Source organism: Gymnoscopelus microlampas, assembly GCF_963454915.1.
Source record: "Gymnoscopelus microlampas genome assembly, chromosome: 12".
Classification (NCBI taxonomy): domain Eukaryota; kingdom Metazoa; phylum Chordata; class Actinopteri; order Myctophiformes; family Myctophidae; genus Gymnoscopelus; species Gymnoscopelus microlampas.
This window is the reverse complement of record NC_139949.1, coordinates 16,759,853-16,780,161: the sequence shown is the minus strand read 5'-3', so window position 1 is coordinate 16,780,161 and position 20,309 is coordinate 16,759,853. Positions and strand designations below refer to the sequence as shown.

At 41.3% G+C, this 20,309-nt stretch overlaps 1 protein-coding gene across 2 annotated transcripts in view; it reads right to left on the bottom strand.

The window, feature by feature from the left end:
- gabrb2b (gamma-aminobutyric acid type A receptor subunit beta2b) overlaps positions 1 to 20,309 on the bottom strand; it is a gene marked incomplete at both ends in the record, with an annotated part of 139,674 nt that overhangs the window by 15,408 nt on the left and 103,957 nt on the right. For both annotated transcript variants that reach the window (XM_084073194.1, XM_084073195.1), the window contains one exon: positions 5,025 to 5,162. In XM_084073194.1, the coding sequence (XP_083929320.1) occupies positions 5,025 to 5,162 (138 nt within the window). The remainder of the gene's footprint in view (positions 1 to 5,024; positions 5,163 to 20,309) is intronic.

Below are 20,309 nucleotides of genomic sequence, written 5' to 3'. Positions count from 1 at the left end.
TTGGGTTAATTTGTCGCTCTCATTCAATAGAGTAAAAACGTCCACCACCCGCCCATACTGTGCTCAGCAGTATGCACTGACCTCCTCTCTCTCTCCCAACAGCCTGTATGATAAATTCATGAATATGAAAATGTAAAGGGAGATGAATAAGTCATGGTGTCAGACAGCATTCTTTTTTGTTTATTGCTGTTAAATAAGTCATGAAGGTCCTCCTGTCTCCGAGGCGGAGTGCTCGAATCTAATCTGCATTCACGCAGGAGTTCTCAACTCTTAGGTAATTAGCTAACGCTCTCATCCGGGGCAATAAGTGCAAATGAATATGGAGGAATGAGTAAGCATTTGCATACTGCCGTCTCTGCAAGTAAAGTCTGACGGTAACAACATTACCAGGCATAATGTGATGTGGGTGGAGGGAGAGATTATTTGTTGCAATGGAGGGAAACCAAGAACGGAACTGTGTGTGTGCGTGTGTGTGCACGTGTGTGTGCACGTGTGTGTGTGTGTGTGTGTGTGAGTGTGTGTGTGTGTGTGTGTGTGTGTGTGTGTGTGTGTGTGTGTGTGTGTGTGTGTGTGTGTGTGTGTGTGTGTGTGTGTGTGTGTGTGTGTGTGTGTGTGTGTGTGTGTGTGTGTGTGTGTGTGTGTGTGTGTGTGTGTGTGTGTGTGTGTGTGTGTACCAGTAATCTTGTAGCTAACGCGGTCGCCATGAACATGTACACAAACTAGCCCTCACATACAACCACACACGCACACGCACACGCACACACGCACACACGTTTAAACCATCAAATGCTTGCCCTTGCCTCTGTCTAGGTGCACAGTGTTGCATAATACATCGAACATGACGCCTCAATTCCACCGGGCGCAGAAGCGTTGCGGAACGTACACGAACGCACACTATAGCCACTTCTGATCCACTTCCACTCTAGATAATGCTAGTGATTCAAACTCACACGTTTCAGACTCGTGCCAGAAGCGGTGTGTGCGCGCAGCTTTTCGTAAAGTACGCATCTGGTTTATTTTATTTTTCAGTAAATAACAGCATGTCGTAGGTCATCGGTTCTCAAAGTGGGGTCCGGGGACCCCCAGGGGTACTTGAGGGGGTTCCAGGGGGTCCCCAGCTAAATGATGGATAGGAACCAAATGGACCCTGTGGGTCTGTAACTCTGAGAGTGTACAAATGGAACCAAATGGACCCTAACGGGTCCATTTGGTTCCATTTGTACACTCTCATGCCATTAAATGAGGGTCCGTGTCAAACTGGGGTTCCTTGAAATTAAAATGGTTGAGAATCACTGCTAGAGAGCCGTACAAGTCTTCTCTTATGGGGTTCCCTGGCTTATCTTTTCGAATGGGGGTCCGCGGGCTAATAAGAGTCAATTTGGGGGTCCTTGACATAAAAAAGTTTGAGAACCACTGTCGTAGGTGATTGTGAAGTGAGATTTCTCCAATTTGGTGCAGTAAATGTTAACCATATTTTTTTTACCAGTGATAGAATATGAACTTCTCACATGGTTTGAAAAGAAAAAGTGAACTTTTTTTCAGCACCACGTTACATATTAAAGGTAGGGTAAGTGATATTTTAAAACAAAGAGTATTTTGTTAAAGGTTAAAGCACTATATTCTGATAGTAATCATTGCTATAGAGTGTTTGTTCAGTAACAGGAGTCTCCCCGTCTCTCCAGCTCTTTAATAAACAGACAATACATTTTCCGGTAGGTGTCAAAATCTCAGCCAATCAGGAGAAAGTACCCATTTTTAAGTTTCATTTTTATAGTGTTCCAGTTCCAATTTTGCCTGCTCATTTCTTAGTGTCATCACTTCCAATTTCACTTGTTTAATCTGTATCCTGATTGAGTTCTCTATCCTGATTGGATAACATTGGAAATGAAACTGAAACTGTAGGAATGCACGCAGAACAGTTTGGGTATCCCTGGGCAATCGAAAGTGCAATTTAACCACTTATTTTCCATTGCTATAATTCGCTCTCCAAAATGTTTTGCATCATTTTGAATTGCGCAGGCTGCTTTTCAGTGTTGAACATGAGCCAGGCAGCAGCTGCTTAACCAATTTAGACCTGAGGCCCATTCTAAAAACACCTTCTAAATCCTGACCTACGTTTTCTGTAAAAAAAAAAAAAAAAAAAAAAAAAATGTCTGTTGCTATGTCCTACTGTACATAGCAACAGCAACCCCAAAAGGGGTTTCCGGATTGAAAGGTATAGTTACGTACAGGGGTACCCGTTCTAAATGGGTTAAAATGACAAATATACTGATCTGGAAAAAGTGAAATAAACCTTTATCGATCCCTCAGGGGAAATTACGTTTTCCAGAGAAAGCACAGCATTTAGTACACAGGGCGGATACACAGGAAAACGTAGATACTGTATAGCTACACCAGGCCCACTGATGTGGAAAACAAACTTCCAAACCCATCGATTGCGTTGGCCGATACAACATTCAAGCTCGATGCCCTCAAACCACAGGCCACAAAGTGTTCCTTACATGAAATAAATGTAACAAGGCGCTAATCTATTTGAACGTCACAAGCCCTTATTGATTATTAACCCATTTAGACCGGGAACGCATCTGTGTGTGTCATTTTTAGATTTCTCTGGCTATTCAAAAAATAGCAGATCTACAAGCTTATAGCGCGGCACCGAGTGCCGCGCTATGAGCTTGTATATCTGCTATTTTTGAAAAATCATGAAAATGTGTGCAAATCTTGGACTATATATTTTTTAAAGCGAACATTGTAAAATATGTAGTTCCAGGGACCCCCATTTGATTTTAGATTTTAGTTACTAATGTCCGCTAAAAAAAAAAAATATATATATATATATATATATATTTGCACACATTGTCATGATTTTTCAAAAGATAGCAGATCTACAGTACAAGCTCATAGCGCGGCACTCGGCTGCTATTTTTCACTAGCCCAAATAAATCTAAAAATGACACACAAGATGCTGGCGTTCCCGGTCTGCAGGGGTTAAAGGAGACAACTGAAGTGTGTTTAGTTTTTGCCGAAAGGAGGAAGGAGGGGCGGCCTAAGATATAGTCATGTTCAGCACTCACTCAGTACATGTGTTTGCCAATGGGAAAGTCAAATCCACAACCACACGTGGGCTAAAAGCAAGCCCTGGACCTCAGCCTGACCCATAAATGAAGCCACTTTAACAAGGTATTCTTGGAGTAGGCCAAGGGGGTCTGCAGGCACGCACGTCAATTTGGTTCCATTTGTACTGAGAGTTAAAGGAACACTCGTGATTTTAAAGTGTACCGAATGAGTAGTACGGCTAATCTAAAATGGCATTTCCTAGCAGCACAGAGACCAGCTGAGCCACAGGAAAGAGACCTCTTTGCTTGCTTGCATGCATACGCACCACGGTTTATGGATATCAACATTCACTATGCGTATTATCTGCTGAGGCCTTTCTGGCACGTTACATTGTATCAATTTCTTTATTTCTTTTTTGTTTTGCTTTGCTGCGCATTTTGGCACCCTGTGTCTTAAGCGGAGTGATTCTAAACCATTTCAAGGACTACCAGTTTGATATGCATTATCATCATATACATCATGATTTGTGTGTGTGTGGGGATCTCATTTTAAACAAAGGATAAGGATAATTCCTTTCAACAGGTCGTTCATGAAAGTCCTTGCGGTCTTGTTTCCAATGAGAACCTGTGAGCGATTAGGGGTTAAGAGTCTTGCTCAGGGACACATTTCCTTTCATCGACACATATGCTGGCCTGGCCTGGAATCGAACCTGGGGCAACCAGGGCCTCTGGCTCCCAAGGCGGGCTCACTAACCACTCAGCTATGGCCGCCCCCTAGCTTAGTGCTTTATGAGTTATCTACCTTAGTAGACCTTGTATTGGGAATATGTACTTTTGTTCTCATCTCTTACTAAATAAAGTACATCAATCAATCAATCAATCAATTAGACCCCAGACCCCCCATTTGACACAATATGTTATTTTTGGAACCCAAATGTACATTGTGTTCATTTAACTCCACGAGTGTACAAATGGAACCTAATAGTCCAGGGGCCAAGCCAGATTTTGGTACCACCTAAGGTGGCCGTACATTTTTGGTATTTTTGTATTCCTACATGTCTCTAGTTTATATTTTGGTATGATACATCTTCCAATTCAGTAGCTTAATGACAGTAATCACTCTAAACCGGCTAATGTATCCGGTAGGAGACACAAAGTAGAATCTTTGTGTCTCCTACCGGAAATACACCCGGGCATCAAATTATTGCGACAAAAAACTAAATATATCCATGTATTCAAGGCTTCATGGGGTGTGCAATTGATAGAAAATAAATCATTTTTTGGGTGAACTCCTCCTTTACATTTCCCAGGGGGACTCTCTACCCATTCAGCTATGACCACACTAGACCGAAGGAGGGTCAACTTTTACAAGCTTATGGAAAGCAGTCTTTTTGCAAACACCAAAAATCTGAGAAGTTATCAATTGCACACCCCATGAAGCCTTGAATACATGGATATATTTTGTTTTTTTGTCGCAATAATTTGATGCCCTGGTGTATTTCCGGTAGGAGACACAAAGATTCTACTTTGTGCCTCCTACCGGATACATTAGCCGGTAGGTAGTGATAACTGCCATTAAGCTACTGAATTGGAAGATGTATCATACCAAAATATAAACTAGAGACATGTAGGAATACAAAAACTTTACAGCCACCTCAGGTGGTACCAATTTGTGAAAATATCAGTGTTGGCCCCTGGACTATAAGGGCAAATTTAAGAGTCCATTTGGTTCTATTTCTTCACTCTCACAGTTACAAACACATAAGGGTCCATTTGGTTCACATCAGCCCCCCCCCCCCTCCCCAAGGACCCCTGGGAGTCCACAGACACCCCCCATTGAGAACCTGTGTCTTAGCTGTATATGCCATCCGGTGTATATATATATATATATATATATATATATATATATACGGTAACTGTGAGGGGGGAAAAAAACAACATCAAACATAACTTGCCATGGAACATTACCTGTGGAAAAGACAACATTCTTGGAGATGAGATTGTGGCCCACTATAGAGAACTGGGGCAGCTCTATCCTCTCCACGCCGGTCACGGCCGTGTTCCCGCCTCGCCAGTAGAACTCGATGTCGTCCGTGGTGTATCCATCTGTGGAAAGGAACACAAAGCAGGGCAATCATTACACGAAGGAGCTACGTGTGTATTATTGTGTTCATTCGTGCAAGTGATAGGACATACTGGGCAAAACAATCAGAAATAATGAAAGGGAGATGACAAGCCAGCATATATAAAAAAGTAATTCCTGTAAGGCCAGATAGAGAGAGAGAGAGAGAGAGAGAGAGAGAGAGAGAGAGAGAGAGAGAGAGAGAGAGAGAGAGAGAGAGAGAGAGAGAGAGAGAGAGAGAGAGAGAGAGAGAGAGAGAGAGAGAGAGAGAGAGAGAGAGAGAGAGAGAGAGAGAGAGAGATCTGGAGTGGTGCTAAACCATTTTCTCAAGTACTGTACTTAAGTAAAATGTTGAGGTAATTTTACTTTACTGGAGTATTTCCAATTTTCAATACTTTTACTTCTACTCTGTTACATCTCAGAGGCAAATATTGTACTTTTACTCCACTACAATTATTTGACAACTTTAGTTACTAGTCACTTTGTAGATTTTAAATATTATTACAAAACATACATTAACCACTACAGCTTCGTCTATTTGAAAATAGCCGATCTACAAGCTCACAACGCGTCGCGATTTTACTTTTACTCAGGTGTACTTTTTGCAAACTGCAGTATTAAATAAGTAAGTATTCAATCAATCAATCAATGGACACTTTGATTCATTCAAGCTCGTATAGTTCTACAAGGTCGTACATCCACAAACGTACATTTCACTGCTCTGAGCAACCCCGCCATACAGTGAACTATAAATCAGGATTTACATTTCCAATGTTAATCTATTATACACAGGACGGGCTCGCTTCAAAGAGAGAACCTGTCAATTGATTTATAATAAATACATTCTATGCTGTTGACACCCAATTGACCCCCAACTGACCCCTTCTTACAATAGTGCGCCCAGCCACAGCTGAGGGGCGACTCTAATTATATTATGCAAGGTACGTCATTCTAGAGGGAATTATAGCACAACCTGAGAGAATCGTTATCGTCAATATTGTTATCGTCGTCAAGTCCACCAAGGGCATATTCAAGGCTCAGAATCAATTTGTTGATTGAGCTGGGGGGCCGCCGCAGCTGAGTGGGTATGCAATGAGAGCACCGTATCCCAAACGGTGGTTCGGGACCCATTTGTGGGTCGCGGACCCATTTTTGTGGGTCGCCAGTAAATATAGTTAAAAATGCTGTAGTGTTGCGCACATCCTTCCCAGTGCTGGTGCCAGGTTCAAGTACATTTACTGTAGAGAATAAGGGGGACCGCACACAGCCATTTGCTCCATCAGTGCACTTATTTATTCTCGCCAGTAAATATCCCCTTTATTTTTCGTTTTCCTATGCTAAAATATCATATAGCATTTCAAAAGATTTCAAAAAGGTTAAACAAGGTTTTCATCAATAAAAAAAACATTCCCAACATTTTTCAAAAGTATGTCATGAATAAAATCAGAAAATCTAATGTCCTTCAAAAAAAAAAAAAAAAAACATGTTTAAGAGGTGGTGAACATTGCAGATGAACAAGCTCACAACGCGGCACGAAGCGACGCGTTGTGAGCTTGTAGATCTGCTATTTTCACTAGTTTTGGGTCCCGGGCAAACGTCTAATGTAATGTATGGGTCTCAGCTAAAACGCTTGGGAACCATTGCTATAGAGGCCGCGTGGGAATGTAATGTTGACCGTTCGACCCTCGGCTCGCCCCCAGTCTACGTGTTATAGGTGTCCCTAACAGGGGGGGGGGACCGTGAAATACTCCCCTGGCCTGCCCTGAATAATAAAGAAAACAATGTGAAATTGATCATTTATTAAAGCAGCTTTCACGGGCGTTCACGGTGCGACCACAGAATAGCTGCAGGAGCCCTAGAATGTACTCGACATGACCCCGACGCACACGGGAGCCAAATCTGTTTGTGTTTTGTCCCGTGTGCTATACTAAATGTTTAACCCATTAAGACCGGGAACGCATCTGTGTCATTTTAACATTTCTTGGGGCTATTCAAAAACTAGCAGATATACAAGCTCATAGCGCGGCACCGAGTGCCGCGCTATGAGCTTGTAGATCTGCTATTTGCTATATCTGCTATAGATCTGCTATTTTTTTTCACCAGCCTAGGGAGGCCAGGGCCGAGCTCATGCCTCCTTCAATGCATGAGAGCCGAATATATATTTTTTAACATAAGTCAAATTTTCCAGGGACCCCCAGAAGCAAAGATTTGAGTTGCAAATGTTCGCTTTAAAAATATACAGTATATACTCAAAGATTTTCAAACATGTGCTATGAGCTTGTATATCTGCTACCTTTGAATAGCCAAAGAAATCTTAAAATGACACAGATGCGTTCCCGGATTGAATGGGTTAAATACAAAAAAACGAGTGTCCATTATCACTTCTGAAAAAGAAAAGAAAGAAAGAAAGAAAGCGAAAAAAAAAAAAACCAAATCGGTAAAGACACACGCATAGTTAGTCGTCGTCCCCCGTCCCCCCCTCCGTGCTTTTTTCACTCTCGTTTGCACCGATTCGGTTGGTGGACATGTCAGCAGGCTGCAAAACACAGCTGGGAATAATAAATGATTGAGTAACGGCGCTGCGTCGTGGAATCACTCTGATGATGAGGACGATGATGATGTACTGTGATAAAAAATAAATAATAACATAACACAGGGGGGGGGGGGGGGGGGGGGGTAGGGAACCTTCATCGGACCGTGAAACAAGGGGCTCTTGCGTAATCCGCTGGCATGTCTGCGCGCCGGAGGGCACGGAGCATTGCGAGAGCTCAGAGAGAGAACAACGTACGCAGCAGCAGCGCGGGGTTGATGACGCTGAGGCCTCTAAAGAGAGGGGGGGTGTGCCTGACCGCTGACGCTTAGCATGTCTTAAAGTCTCCTTCCTTACACAGAAAGACAAGTAATGCATTGCGAGTATGCGTGGTTCTGCAGCCGCCGAAAATATAAACCTAAAATATCCCCTTTATTTTAGTTTTTCTATATTAAAATATCATGTAGTATTTCAAAAGAGTTTAAAAAGGTTAAACAAAAAATCTATTAAATAAACAATTCCAACATTTTTCAAAAGTATTTCATAAATCAAATAATGCCCTTAAAAAAAAAACATGTTTAAGAGGTGGTGAAAATAGCAGATGTACAAGCTCACAACGCGGCGCGAAGCGACGCGTTGTGAGCTTGTAGATCTGCTTTTTTCACTAGTTTGGGTGCCGTTTTGGGTGCACTAGTTTGGGTGGTTCTGCAGCTGTGCTGAAAGGGATCAAATCAAAATACTGCTATATAAAAAGGCAGAAATGCGGCTGCAGCAAACCTCTGTGGCGGTGTCATTTTCTATATGCAAATGTACAACTGTGTTTTTGTCCTATATCCCAGCGTGTGAGGAAAAAAACCCAACGCATTTATTATTTGTCACGCTTCTAGCAGATATAAACACCGTGTCGTGCTGTGTGTGTTGGCATGTTTGTCTGTATGTTTATTGAATTGCCTGAGTGAATATTGCCTTATCGTTGGGCTTAATGCGCGCGTGTGCGCGCAGCAACGCTGTATTTTTTCCCCCTCTTCTATTAGTGCATGCATGTGTGATTGCAGGCGTGTTGTATGTCAATTATGTGAGTGTTTGTGTGTGTAGAATTGTGTGAGGAAAAGAGAATAAGCTGTATGAATATACAGTATTCTATACACATACAGAGCTGTGGGTGTATAGAGAGGCGACACGTGCTTGACGGGGAACTCCCACTATACAGTATACAGTTTCAGTGATTACAACCGAATACACATCTCTATGCCCCGTCTTTATCATTCTATCTTTATTTCCCTGTCTCTCTCAATCTCTACCATCTCCCACCCTCTCTCTCTCTCCCTCCCTCCCTCCCTCAACTGTTTATACATCTCTCTCTTTCTCCCTCTATTTCTCTCCGTTCCCCCTCTCTCTCTCTCCCCCTCCTCTCTCTCTCCACCTCTCCTGCCTCTCACATGCCCTGTTCTCCTTAATTAATACTTGTGTGACCCATTTAGCTGCCTTGAATTATTAAAAGCCAACCCTCTCGCTGACTGCATCCGCCGCATCCTCACGCTATATGGCAGCCTACTGTTCCCGTTGGCTGGCAATGAAAGTATAGTGAAATCCCTGGCACAAAGCTTCTTTTGCAAGTGGGTACTCCCGTCCGTTTTTACTACATTAAACCGCGGTGTCCCTATTTCGGTCAAATATTCACATTTTAACCCCCGACAGGCTCACAATGAGTCACCATGTGAGGCACTAGTGAGCTTGTGGATGGCCTATGTTCGCTATTTGTCGTACGATGAAGTATATGCTGTAGGGCTTCATATGAGTGGTTAAAAAGTGCACACATTTTCATGTAGAAGTACTCTGTTACAAGTAAAAGTCTGGAATTTAAAATGGACTTGAGTAAAAGTACAAAAGTAGTAGTATCAAAATGTACTTAAAGTACCAATAGCCTAGGTATAAAATAGGGCTAAAGTGGTTAATGTATGTTTTGTAATAATGTAATAATTTATATCTGCAAAGTAACTAGCAACTAAAGTTTTCAAATAATTGTAGTGGAGTAAAAGTATAATAGATCTGAGATGTAGTGGAGTAGAAGTAAACGTATAGACGATTGGAAATACTCCAGTAAAGTAAAAGTACCTTAAAATTGTACTTAAGTACAGTATTGGGTAAATGTACTTAGTTACTTTATACCACTGAGCACAACAATGCATGTCTTGCAGTATTTACCTCAGCATTTTCTGGTGTAAACACAGTGGGCTTGAAGAGTGACATGTGTGTCATCCCTATTTGGAATCCAGGCTGTGATAAGGATACGGCATAATGTATACTGTAAGCTTTCCATTGGAAAAGCTTTCTGAAAAGCCTTTTCGAGGCTTGAGAAAATGCAAAGTCACGCACCCAGCCGTTTTCAAAGCAGCCATAGGGAAACTCTCATGACCACTAGATTCAGTAGGCACTGTATAAGTTCCCCTGATAGCCTAAACGCTGACGACATCAATTACCCTGTAACCGTATAGGTTTTACACAGTCATCTCCCATTTAAATTGGCTTAAGGGAGGACCGGCCCGGCGGACCACGTCGTCACGCTCATGTCACTATGACTCAGCCAGAACCACATAAGGAGTTCCCAAAAATAGCAGATATACAAGCTCATAGCGCGGCACTCTAGATCTGCAATTGTTTTGAAAAATCGTGAAAATGTGTGCAAATCTTTCAATATCTATTTTTCCATAGCGAACATTTTTAACTCTATTACAACTTCTGGGGGGTGCCTGGAACAAACATTTTTTGGGATGGGGGTCCGCGGCCAACATTCATATCATTTTGGGGGTCCTCGACATGAAAAAGTTTAAGAACCACTGATTATAGCAACACATTTTTTTTCTCCAAAAAACTGTTAGGATTTAGAAGACATTTGTAGAATGAGGCAAAGATTTGAGTTGTTTGCTTTGAAAATATATGTATTCAAAGATTTGCACACATTTTCACGATTAAAAAAAATATATATATAGCAGATCTACAAGCTCATAGCGCGGCACCGAGTGCCGCGCTATGAGCTTGTAGATCTGCTATTTTTGAATAGCCAAAGAAATCTTAAAATGACACAGATGCGTTCCCGGATTGAATGGGTTAAGTCTCAGTTCATTGCAATGGGGTAAAAACAACTTGTAGATAATGTAGATTACAAGCGGACACTTAATGATTATGGCACTATACAACAGATGCCACTGTTGATTTGATGCCAGTGACAAAGAAAATATCCGTCTAGGAGATAATTATGTGCTGTCTGTTTACAAGGACAAATCACTTTCATTATTCCAAGCCGCCAGCGTGGAACAATTATTATAAGTAATTTCCAAATAATGAGTGAGATACAGTATGCAATTCTTCCGACTTGCGCGCACATCAAAAACCCTTCTTCTTAAAGAGTTTCCCTGGTCTTTGGGCTTGAATTGTTGAGCTGCACCCCATGCACTTAATTCCAATGTGTCACTGAGCCGGACTTCATAAATTACACTTTGCCTCCATAAATTACACTTTGCCTCCATTCACTTTCATGGTTATTATGTCAACCATGATATCAACCACAAATAGTGGAAAAAGAGAGGTTGAGAGAGAGAGAGAGAGAGAGAGAGAGAGAGAGAGAGAGAGAGAGAGAGAGAGAGAGAGAGAGAGAGAGGGCTATCATTTTTTACTCTTAATACATGTACTACCATGTCGCTTGATGAAAGTAACTAGTTTTCAACAACAAAAAACATGATGAGATGCCTCCACTGGGGGAAAGATTTGCTGAAAATAGCCGATCTACAAGCTCAGAACGCAGCGCATCGCAACGCGCTGCGAGCTCGTATAGCGGCTATTTCCGGCGAAGAGATTTGAACTCTCCCTGATATGTGGCCTATAATGCATCTCAGTTATTGAGACTGCAAAACTGTGGACAGAATGACAAGTGATGACAGATAGGAGAGGGGAAGTAAACAAGATGGAGTGAAAGAGAGGAAAAGAAGAAGGCTCCCACTGCACTGCCAGGGTCTCCTTGAGTCTGTCAGTGGTGAGAGATTCAGACCCAACCTAGACCAACTCAAAGTGTGATGAATACGTATCCATAGTGTAGCAGAATAGCCCTGCTTGAAGACTAGAAGCCTTAATATCTCCCTTGACCAAGGGGGAATCCCATTTGGCCGAGGTTTGGTTTAGGCTGGAGACCATAGAATATGGACGGCGTCACGCCATTGGTTTCTACGGACCGTAATTGAAGCCTATTTTGCTTGCTTGCTCTTTCTATATCCGGTTGATATCCGGACCGAAATGCTAACGGAAAAAGAATGCTATGGGCTGAAAACGCCGCGAGGGTGGGTCTTCCCTCGGTAGAACCAGTAGAAACCCTAGAAACATACCCTACTTTATCATTAATTTCAAAATAAATGGGAACATAATTTACCAAAACGCATATCATAGTGATTGAAAGAAGACTTTAAACTAGCGACAGGAAGCATATAGTATTTATGACAATGTTTATTAAGGTAATAAAATCAAGTATAAGGTTCGGCGAGACAAGTGTTGTCCAATGTAAAACTCAAGTCACTTCCTGACTTGCCTACGTCATTAAAACACGACTCAAATAGGAGCTCAATGCTCATTTGGACGAACATTACAGTGGTTACACTAGCACAAAACCTTCCTCTCAAGGATTCCATAGAATCTAAATGAATGGACCTAAAAATAAATGGATTTGCTCGTGATAGCATCAGCGGAGATAACAAAATAGAAAAGAAAAGAAAAGAAAAGCTATTTCACTGAGGATTCTGGCATATCTCACTGGGTAAATCTAACTGCAGGCTTCTTCTACAAAGCTTATGAAATAATGTCTCAATTGATTTGTTTTAATGGGCAAAGGCCGTTTTTAAAAGGAGATAAAAATGCTGCATGGCTTAAACAATAACGTAGCTGCGGGGGGGAATCAGATTTTTTTTAAGACACTTGCCCACAGTTTTTTCAAAAATGCGAATAAACCACATTGAGATATTAGCACATTATTTATTGTCTTGCAATAGCATTCTCAGCAGTAGTAAACCAGATTAAACAAAGCAAACATATGGCGTTTTCACTCAAACAACAGAGTGTCAACTTCAGCAGGAAGCAACATGCCCAAATCGAAGACCCGGCAACTGGCTTGATTCTTTTATAATCTGAGAATGTTTATGCTGTGCCAACAACCGTACTCCCAGAATGCATCTGGAAAGTGCATCGGCGGTTCGGGGGCAGGGAGAGCCAGGGGAATATTATGGCAAAACGTGCTAAACAGAACGAGAGATGCTCTATGCACATCACACACTAGTGCACGTGCATGTTCACGTGCAAACGCAATACGCATCTACAGACACAATGCAACAAATCAAACTTCTGACTAATTGTGTGTGTGTGTGTGTGTGTGTGTGTGTGTGTGTGTGTGTGTGTGTGTGTGTGTGTGTGTGTGTGTGTGTGTGTGTGTGTGTGTGTGTGTGTGCGCGTGTACATGTGCGTGTGCGTGTGTGTGCTATGGGAAGGATATTCCACTTCTAAACAAGGCTCAGATGAATTTTTGATCACCATGCAGTTCAAAGCAACTTTAATGTTATTCCTGGTGTCCAATTAAAAGTATATCTCCAAAAACTTTGTTGCTGTGCGGTGAGCACAGCCCGGTTTGTGTGCCTGGGCAGGAATAGGAACATCTAAAGCCAAAACAGATAAATAAATAAAGCACACAAAAACCCCAGGGCGTGAAGCATTCGCTCTCAGAGGACGTCTGCAGTTTCCAAAAAACTGTGTCTGATATAGCAGTGAGATAGCGGGCGGGGGAACGCGGTGGAGGATCTGGCCATATGATGTGGGTCACTGGTGTGGAAAATGTGACTATCACTTGGTGGGGATGCTGTGCCTGTGATGAGATGATAGTTTCACTGCAACAACACTGACAGCGTTATAAAATAACCACAATAACGTGGCAAAGACAAAACAACGTGTGTGTGTGTGTGTGTGTGTGTGTGTGTGTGTGTGTGTGCGTGTGTGTGTGTGTTTGCGTGTGTGTGTCTGTCGGTGTGTATGTGTGTGTTTATGTGTGCATTGTGTGTCCGTGACCTTGTTTGTGAGCTTGTGTGTGGGCTGTCTATATTCATGGTACTACTGCGGTTCTCACTCTCCGCTCGTTTGAAAGCAGCCGTGTTTGAATGTCTCTCTCTCCACTGAGCAGCCCCGTCCCCCGAACAGTTATTTAACCCGTTAAGACCGGGAACGCATCTGTCGTTTTAAGATTTCTTTGGCTATTTTTTTTTTAATCGTGAAAAATGTTGCAAATCTTTGAATCATATATATATCTAAAGCGAACATTTGTAACTCAAATATTTGCTTCTGGGGGTTCCCTGGAACAACATATTTTGAGAGGCCAAATACATATCATTTTGGGGGGTCCTTGACATGAAAAAGTTTGAGCACCACTGATATTCTAGCAACATACGTTTTTTTTCAAAAAACTGTTAGGATTTTAGAAGACATTTGTAGAATCCTCCAAAAAGCAAACATTTGAGTTACAAATGTTCGCTTTAAAATATATACCTTCAAAGATTTGCACACATTTCCAAACATTTTCAAAAATAGCAGATCTACAAGCTCATAGCACGGCACTCGGTGCCGTGCTATGAGCTTGTATATCTGCTTTTTTTTCTTTCCATAATGTATAAAAATATAATAACGATTTTGTAACGCATATTTTTTCACCCAGTGCCAATTGCCTATGTAATCCCGGGCGCTACTCTCCCTCTGCCAGCCTAGGGAGAGCCCAAGCTCCAAGCTCATGCCTCCTTCAATATATCTGCTATTTTTGAATAGCCACGGATGCGTTCCCGGTCTCAATGGGTTAAGCCATGCGGCATTAACAACATGTATGGCAGCGGTGGTCACAACTCGTGACCAAACGCGCCTCGGTGTTCTGCCGTTAATGGTTGAGTGACCTGCAGCAAGGCTCATGATGATTTATTGAACAGGTGCCCAGCTGCTAGACTTGTGAAATCAATGTTGCATCGTCCACTTTCTGCAAGAACCAGCCTCCTGTGAAGGTGGGGGCGACGGCAATGCATATCCGTTGTAAACTACGTTATCGTAACACTGACCCAGACCACCAGGAGTTTGACATCTTTGAATGATGCATGCATGTGTGTGTGCAGCGGCGGAAAAAAGTACTCAAATTCTTTACTTAAGTAAAAGTACCAATGCTGCAATATAGCAATAATCTGTTACAAGTAAAAGTCCAGAATAAGAAATTTACTTGAGTAAAAGTACACAGGTTTTGGTATAAAAATGTACTTAAAGTACCAAAAGTAAAAGTACTAAAATATTTGAAAATAGCAGATCTACAAGCTCACATGCGACGCGTTGTGAGCTTGTAGATCTGCTATTTTCAAATAGCCGAGGTGTAAAATAGGGGTACAACAGAGCTAAAAATAGCCCAAAATAGGGCTAAAGTTAATGTATGTTTTATAATGTAATACTTTATATCTACAAAGTAACTAGTAATTTAATTTTTCAAATAATTGTAGTGGAGTAAAAGTGCAATATTTGCCTCTGAGATGTAGTGGAGTAAAAGTATAGACAATTGGGAATACTCCAGTAAAGTAAAAGTACCTCAAAATTGTACTTTAAGTACAGTACTTGAGTAAATGTACTTACTTACTTTACACCACTGGGGGGGGGGGGTCTTTTGCCTGTAGGCATAAGTCTTGTGTGGCCTACTGCCCTCACCGGAGCCCCCAAATGCATGCATTATGGATATATTCTGGGTAAGATGAAAGTAAACAAATGCAGGCTGAGAAGGCTATAGCATGTCAATGCTTCTCTCTTGGTCTCTCTCTCTCATGTAGCTTAAAGCTGCTACCCGCACCTTATTTCAAAGAATAAAATGCTATTTTAACCAATGGTAGAGTATGATAAAGGAGGAGTTCACCCAAAACACAATTACACACCCCATGAAGCCTTGATTTCATGGATTTATTTTTGTTTTTGTGGCATTCCTAAAACAATAATTTGATGACCGTGTGTATTTCCGGTAGGAGACACAAATAATCTACTTTGTGTCTCCTACCGGATACATTAGCCGGTAGGAGACGGGAATCAAATTATTAGCTTAGGAATGCGACAAAAACATAAAAGAATCCATGGATTCAAGGCTTCATAAGGTTTGCAATTGATAGAAAATACGTCATTTTTTGGCTGAACTCCTCCTTTAATACAATAGCTGCAGTGTTTACTTGGGGGGTGATTTTCCCTTACAAGGTCAGACCTCGCTGTCAGGTACGAGTCTTACTGGTTAACAAGTAGTACTGCTCGAAGCTCATAAGCGCAATATGGGGATTCCTTCGTAGTTGAGCGTTAGATGATTGGTCTCCCATGCGGGAGACCGGGGGTTCAAATCCCGGGTAGGAACACAGTAACACTTATGGATTTCATTACAGCTTTAAGTGTTTCCAATCTCAGATTCTGCTCTGCCTGTCAATTCTTTACACTAGTTTGCCTATTTGGACTACCTACCTGGTTTTGACCCTTTTGCCTCCTCGCTAAGACGTACATTTTCCCCCTTTTGCTGTGTCAATAAATGTGTTCAAAAATAGCTGATCAACAAAATAATTACAAAATAGAGGTTGAAAGAAGTTAATCCATTTAGACCGGGAACACATCTGTGTCATTTTTATATTTCTTTGGCTATTCAAAAATAGCAGATCTACAAGCTCATAGCGCGGCACCGAGTGCCTTGTGCAAATCTTTGATTTTTTTTTTTTCAAATATGTTTTTTGAAAAACTTATGTTTCTATATCAGTGATTCTCAAACTTTTTCATGTCAAGGAGACCCAAAATGTATTAATGTAGTAATGTATTTGGCCACGGACCCCCATCTCGAAATATTTTGTAATAGGGACCCCCAGAAGCAAAGATTTGAGTCAAAATGTTTCCCCTTAGAAATATATATATATATATATATATATATATATATTCAAATATTTGCAAAAATGTCACAATTTTTCAAAACTAGCAGATCTATAAGCTCATAGCGCAGCACTCGGTGCCGCGCTATGAGCATGTAGATCTGCTATTTTTGAATAGCCTAAAATGACACAGATGCGTTCCCGGTCTTAATGGGTTAAGCTTTGCAAGGTCACACAGTTAACAATAATATAGCTGAATGTTAGCTGAGGTCGTGTTTACATCTTCTTTGGCTCATAATACACCTGTGTTGTTTGTCTTACTGAATCTTAAGATAAATAAAAATGCAATAACAGAATCTTCCTGACAGAGAACAGGGATCGATAGGTCTACCCGCTGTGTAAATGTTGGCGGTACACACCCATACACATTGATACACAGGAGGAGTGAGAGTAAGAACTCCTCTCATCACTTATCGTCATTGTTTATTGATGACACCATTCATGGTTCTTGTGCGGGCACTACGATAAACATGGACTACACCTGCTCAGTGGTGCAAAAAAGTACTCAAATGTTTTACTTAGGTCAAAGTATCAATACTGCAATGTAGAAGTACTCTGTTGCAAGTAAAAGTCTGGAATTCAAAATGTACTTGAGTAGAAGTACAAAAGTATTGGTATCATAATGTACTTAAAGTACCAAAAGTAAAAGTACTATCATGTTTGAAAATAGAAGATCTACAAGCTCACAACACGTTGCGATGCGACGCGTTGTGAGCTTGTAGATCGGCTATTTTCAAATAGCCTATGTATAAAATAGGGCTAAAGTCGTTAATGTGTGTTTTATAATGTAATAATTTATATCTGCAAAGTAACTAGTAACTAAAGTTTTCAAATAATTGTAATGGAGTAAAAGTACAATATTTGCCTCTGAGATGTAGTGGAGTAGAAGTAAAAGTATTGAAAATTGGAAATTCTCCAGTAAAGTAAAAGTACCTCAAAATTGTACTTAAGTACTGTACTTGAGTAAATGTACTTAGTTACTTTACACCACTGGGTCTGAGAGTGTACAAATGGAACCAAAGCTTGCCATCAATATATAATAATAATTAAAAAAAAACACAGATTTTGCACAGTTTTGAGTGTGCGGAGGCTCCCTTTAATTGGGTCTGAGAGTGTACAAATGCCCCACAACCTCCTCAAGGACCCCTGGGGGTCCCCAGACCCCACGTTGAGAACCAGTGGTCTCTGGCAATATAAGTTCCACAGGTCAGAAGAAGAGTAAAGGTACAAAGATATATTTTATGTGGAGAAAGGCCTGGTGTTAGTACTGCAATGGATCAAAGCTCCATTTTGTATATAAAATGTAATATCTAGGTGCCAACAAGTTCAATCTATGATTCATTGTCTGAAGTTTCAGTTCTCTCTTTTCAGACTTTGAGAGAAACGTTGTTTATTGATCCTAGACCAAACAAGTAGGCTAACTTTAAAATTCAGTCGAAATCCTTGTAACAGTATACCACTGTTGTTTTGGTATTGTGTGTTGATAATGATTGGCAAGTAAGTCAAGTTTATTTGTATAGTACCTTTCCAGAGCAGTGTCACACAGTGCTTTACAAGAATATATCTGAGAAAAGGCATTACAAACAATAAAGAAACAGGACCTACTTCAACAACATTACAGATAACTATAGGTCAATCTGAACATATTTTGAACCACTTAGCATACCACATTAAGCCATTCAATCCGGCCGGGAACACATCTCTGTAATTTTAGATTTCTTTGGCTGTTCAAAAATAGCAGATCTAAAAGCTCATAGCACGGCACTCGCTTGTAGATCTGCTATTTTTGAAAATTTGTGGAAATCTTTGAGTATATATTTTTAAAAGCGAACATTTGTAAATCAAATCTTTGCTTCTGGGGGTCCCTGGAACAAAAATATTTGACAGTACCACGGATTCAAAGGGTTAACAAGACAGGGTCTAATGACGGCATGGCTTCCCTGTGGATCTCTGATGTCACGCGGCTCGGTCTACGACGTCAATCATCTATGATGTCAACAGATGACGACAGTCATCTATCACCATATTTAAGCCCATGTCCTCCATAGATTTCCAGTACACAATTTAAGTTCTGAAAAGTAAAAAGCATATGTGATAAATATTGAGGGATGTTCTTCCTCACAGTAATAATAAGAAAGTAATAGCCAGCACTCCTCAATCATATATACGTGTATTAGGAAGGCTTGACGCCAAAACGCGTTCATGTATGCGGCTGTCCGTGCGTATGAATTAGAAGTACCAGAAGGACCTCGGAGTGCTGGCTATTACTTTCTTACTGTGAATCTTCGTGAGCCTTGCACCCGGCAAACTGCATTATATACAGAGCGTGCTTGTTTTTGTTTTCTACTGTGATTTTCTTCCTCAGTCCCAGAGAAAATTGGGACTGATCAGTCCAGGGGTTTGCAAGATTAGCCAAGGGCACGCGTGCACAATTGGTGGTCTATGGCTCTTCAAAATTGGCATCAGCATCGGACCCAAAACTCTGACAAGAGTCGGGCAGTAATATTAATAAAATAAAAATAAAAGGTTCTTTGAGGTGAAGTTGGAGATCCAGGAGCTTTTTTGATTTCCAGAAGCGCTCCATCCTTTGACGTTAAGTGCCAGAAGCAACAAATACTATATTCAACCATGGGAAAGATTTAGTATGGGGCCGGGGGGATCTAATCTAGTTTTTTTAAAGACTGCGTTAGTAAATCTACATCACCATGAGAAATCAGAACCGAGCTTTGGATCAAAGGCTGATGAGGAACGTTTCCCAGCAGAGAGGCGGTTTAAGGATGCGAGAGCGAGTATAACCCATTTACAGGGTAGATTGTCCAAATTAAAAGACCAATCAGACGGAACACATTAATGGTTTGGTAAACATCTCCTCGGCACAAAGTGCATCATGGTTGTGTGCCTCCCGCCACATCACATCACATATCTGTCCAGACTAATTAAACGGTGATGTTAAGAAATGTAGCAGTGAAACTGCTTGCAGTGGCGTAAAGTACATTTACTCAAGTACAGTATTTCAGTACAATTTTGAGGTATTTTTACTTTACCAGAGTATTTCCAATTGTCTATACTTTTACTTCTACTCCACTACATCTCAGAGGCAAATATTGTACTTTTACTCCACTACAATTATTTGAAAACTTTAGTTAGGGTCCATTTGGTTCCATTTGGTCCATTTGGTTGCATTTGTACACTCTCAGAGTTACACACCCGTAAGAGGCCATTTGGAACCCCCTCAAGGAACCATGAGGGTCCCTGAACCCCAATTTCAGACCCACTGGTGTAGCAGAGTGTTTCCAGTGAGCCAACATGCACAATATCAGCACCCTGACTCTGTTTGACCTGAATGGAACAGAGCCTTCATTAGTATCATTGGTAACACCTGTGAATTTCTTCACATTATGGCTGCTGTGCATAGAGCCTATCATCAGGAAGGACGGGTCAAAGGCAGGGCAAACTGATGCTACCTGGGAGAAACCATCCACTTTAATCCATCAAAAGTTCACAGGAAATGATGGGTGAAGTTTCACAAAACACACACGCGCACGCACGCACACACACACACGCAGGTATCCGAGCAGAGGGCAGGTCGAGTAGAGTTCAGTGATTAAACA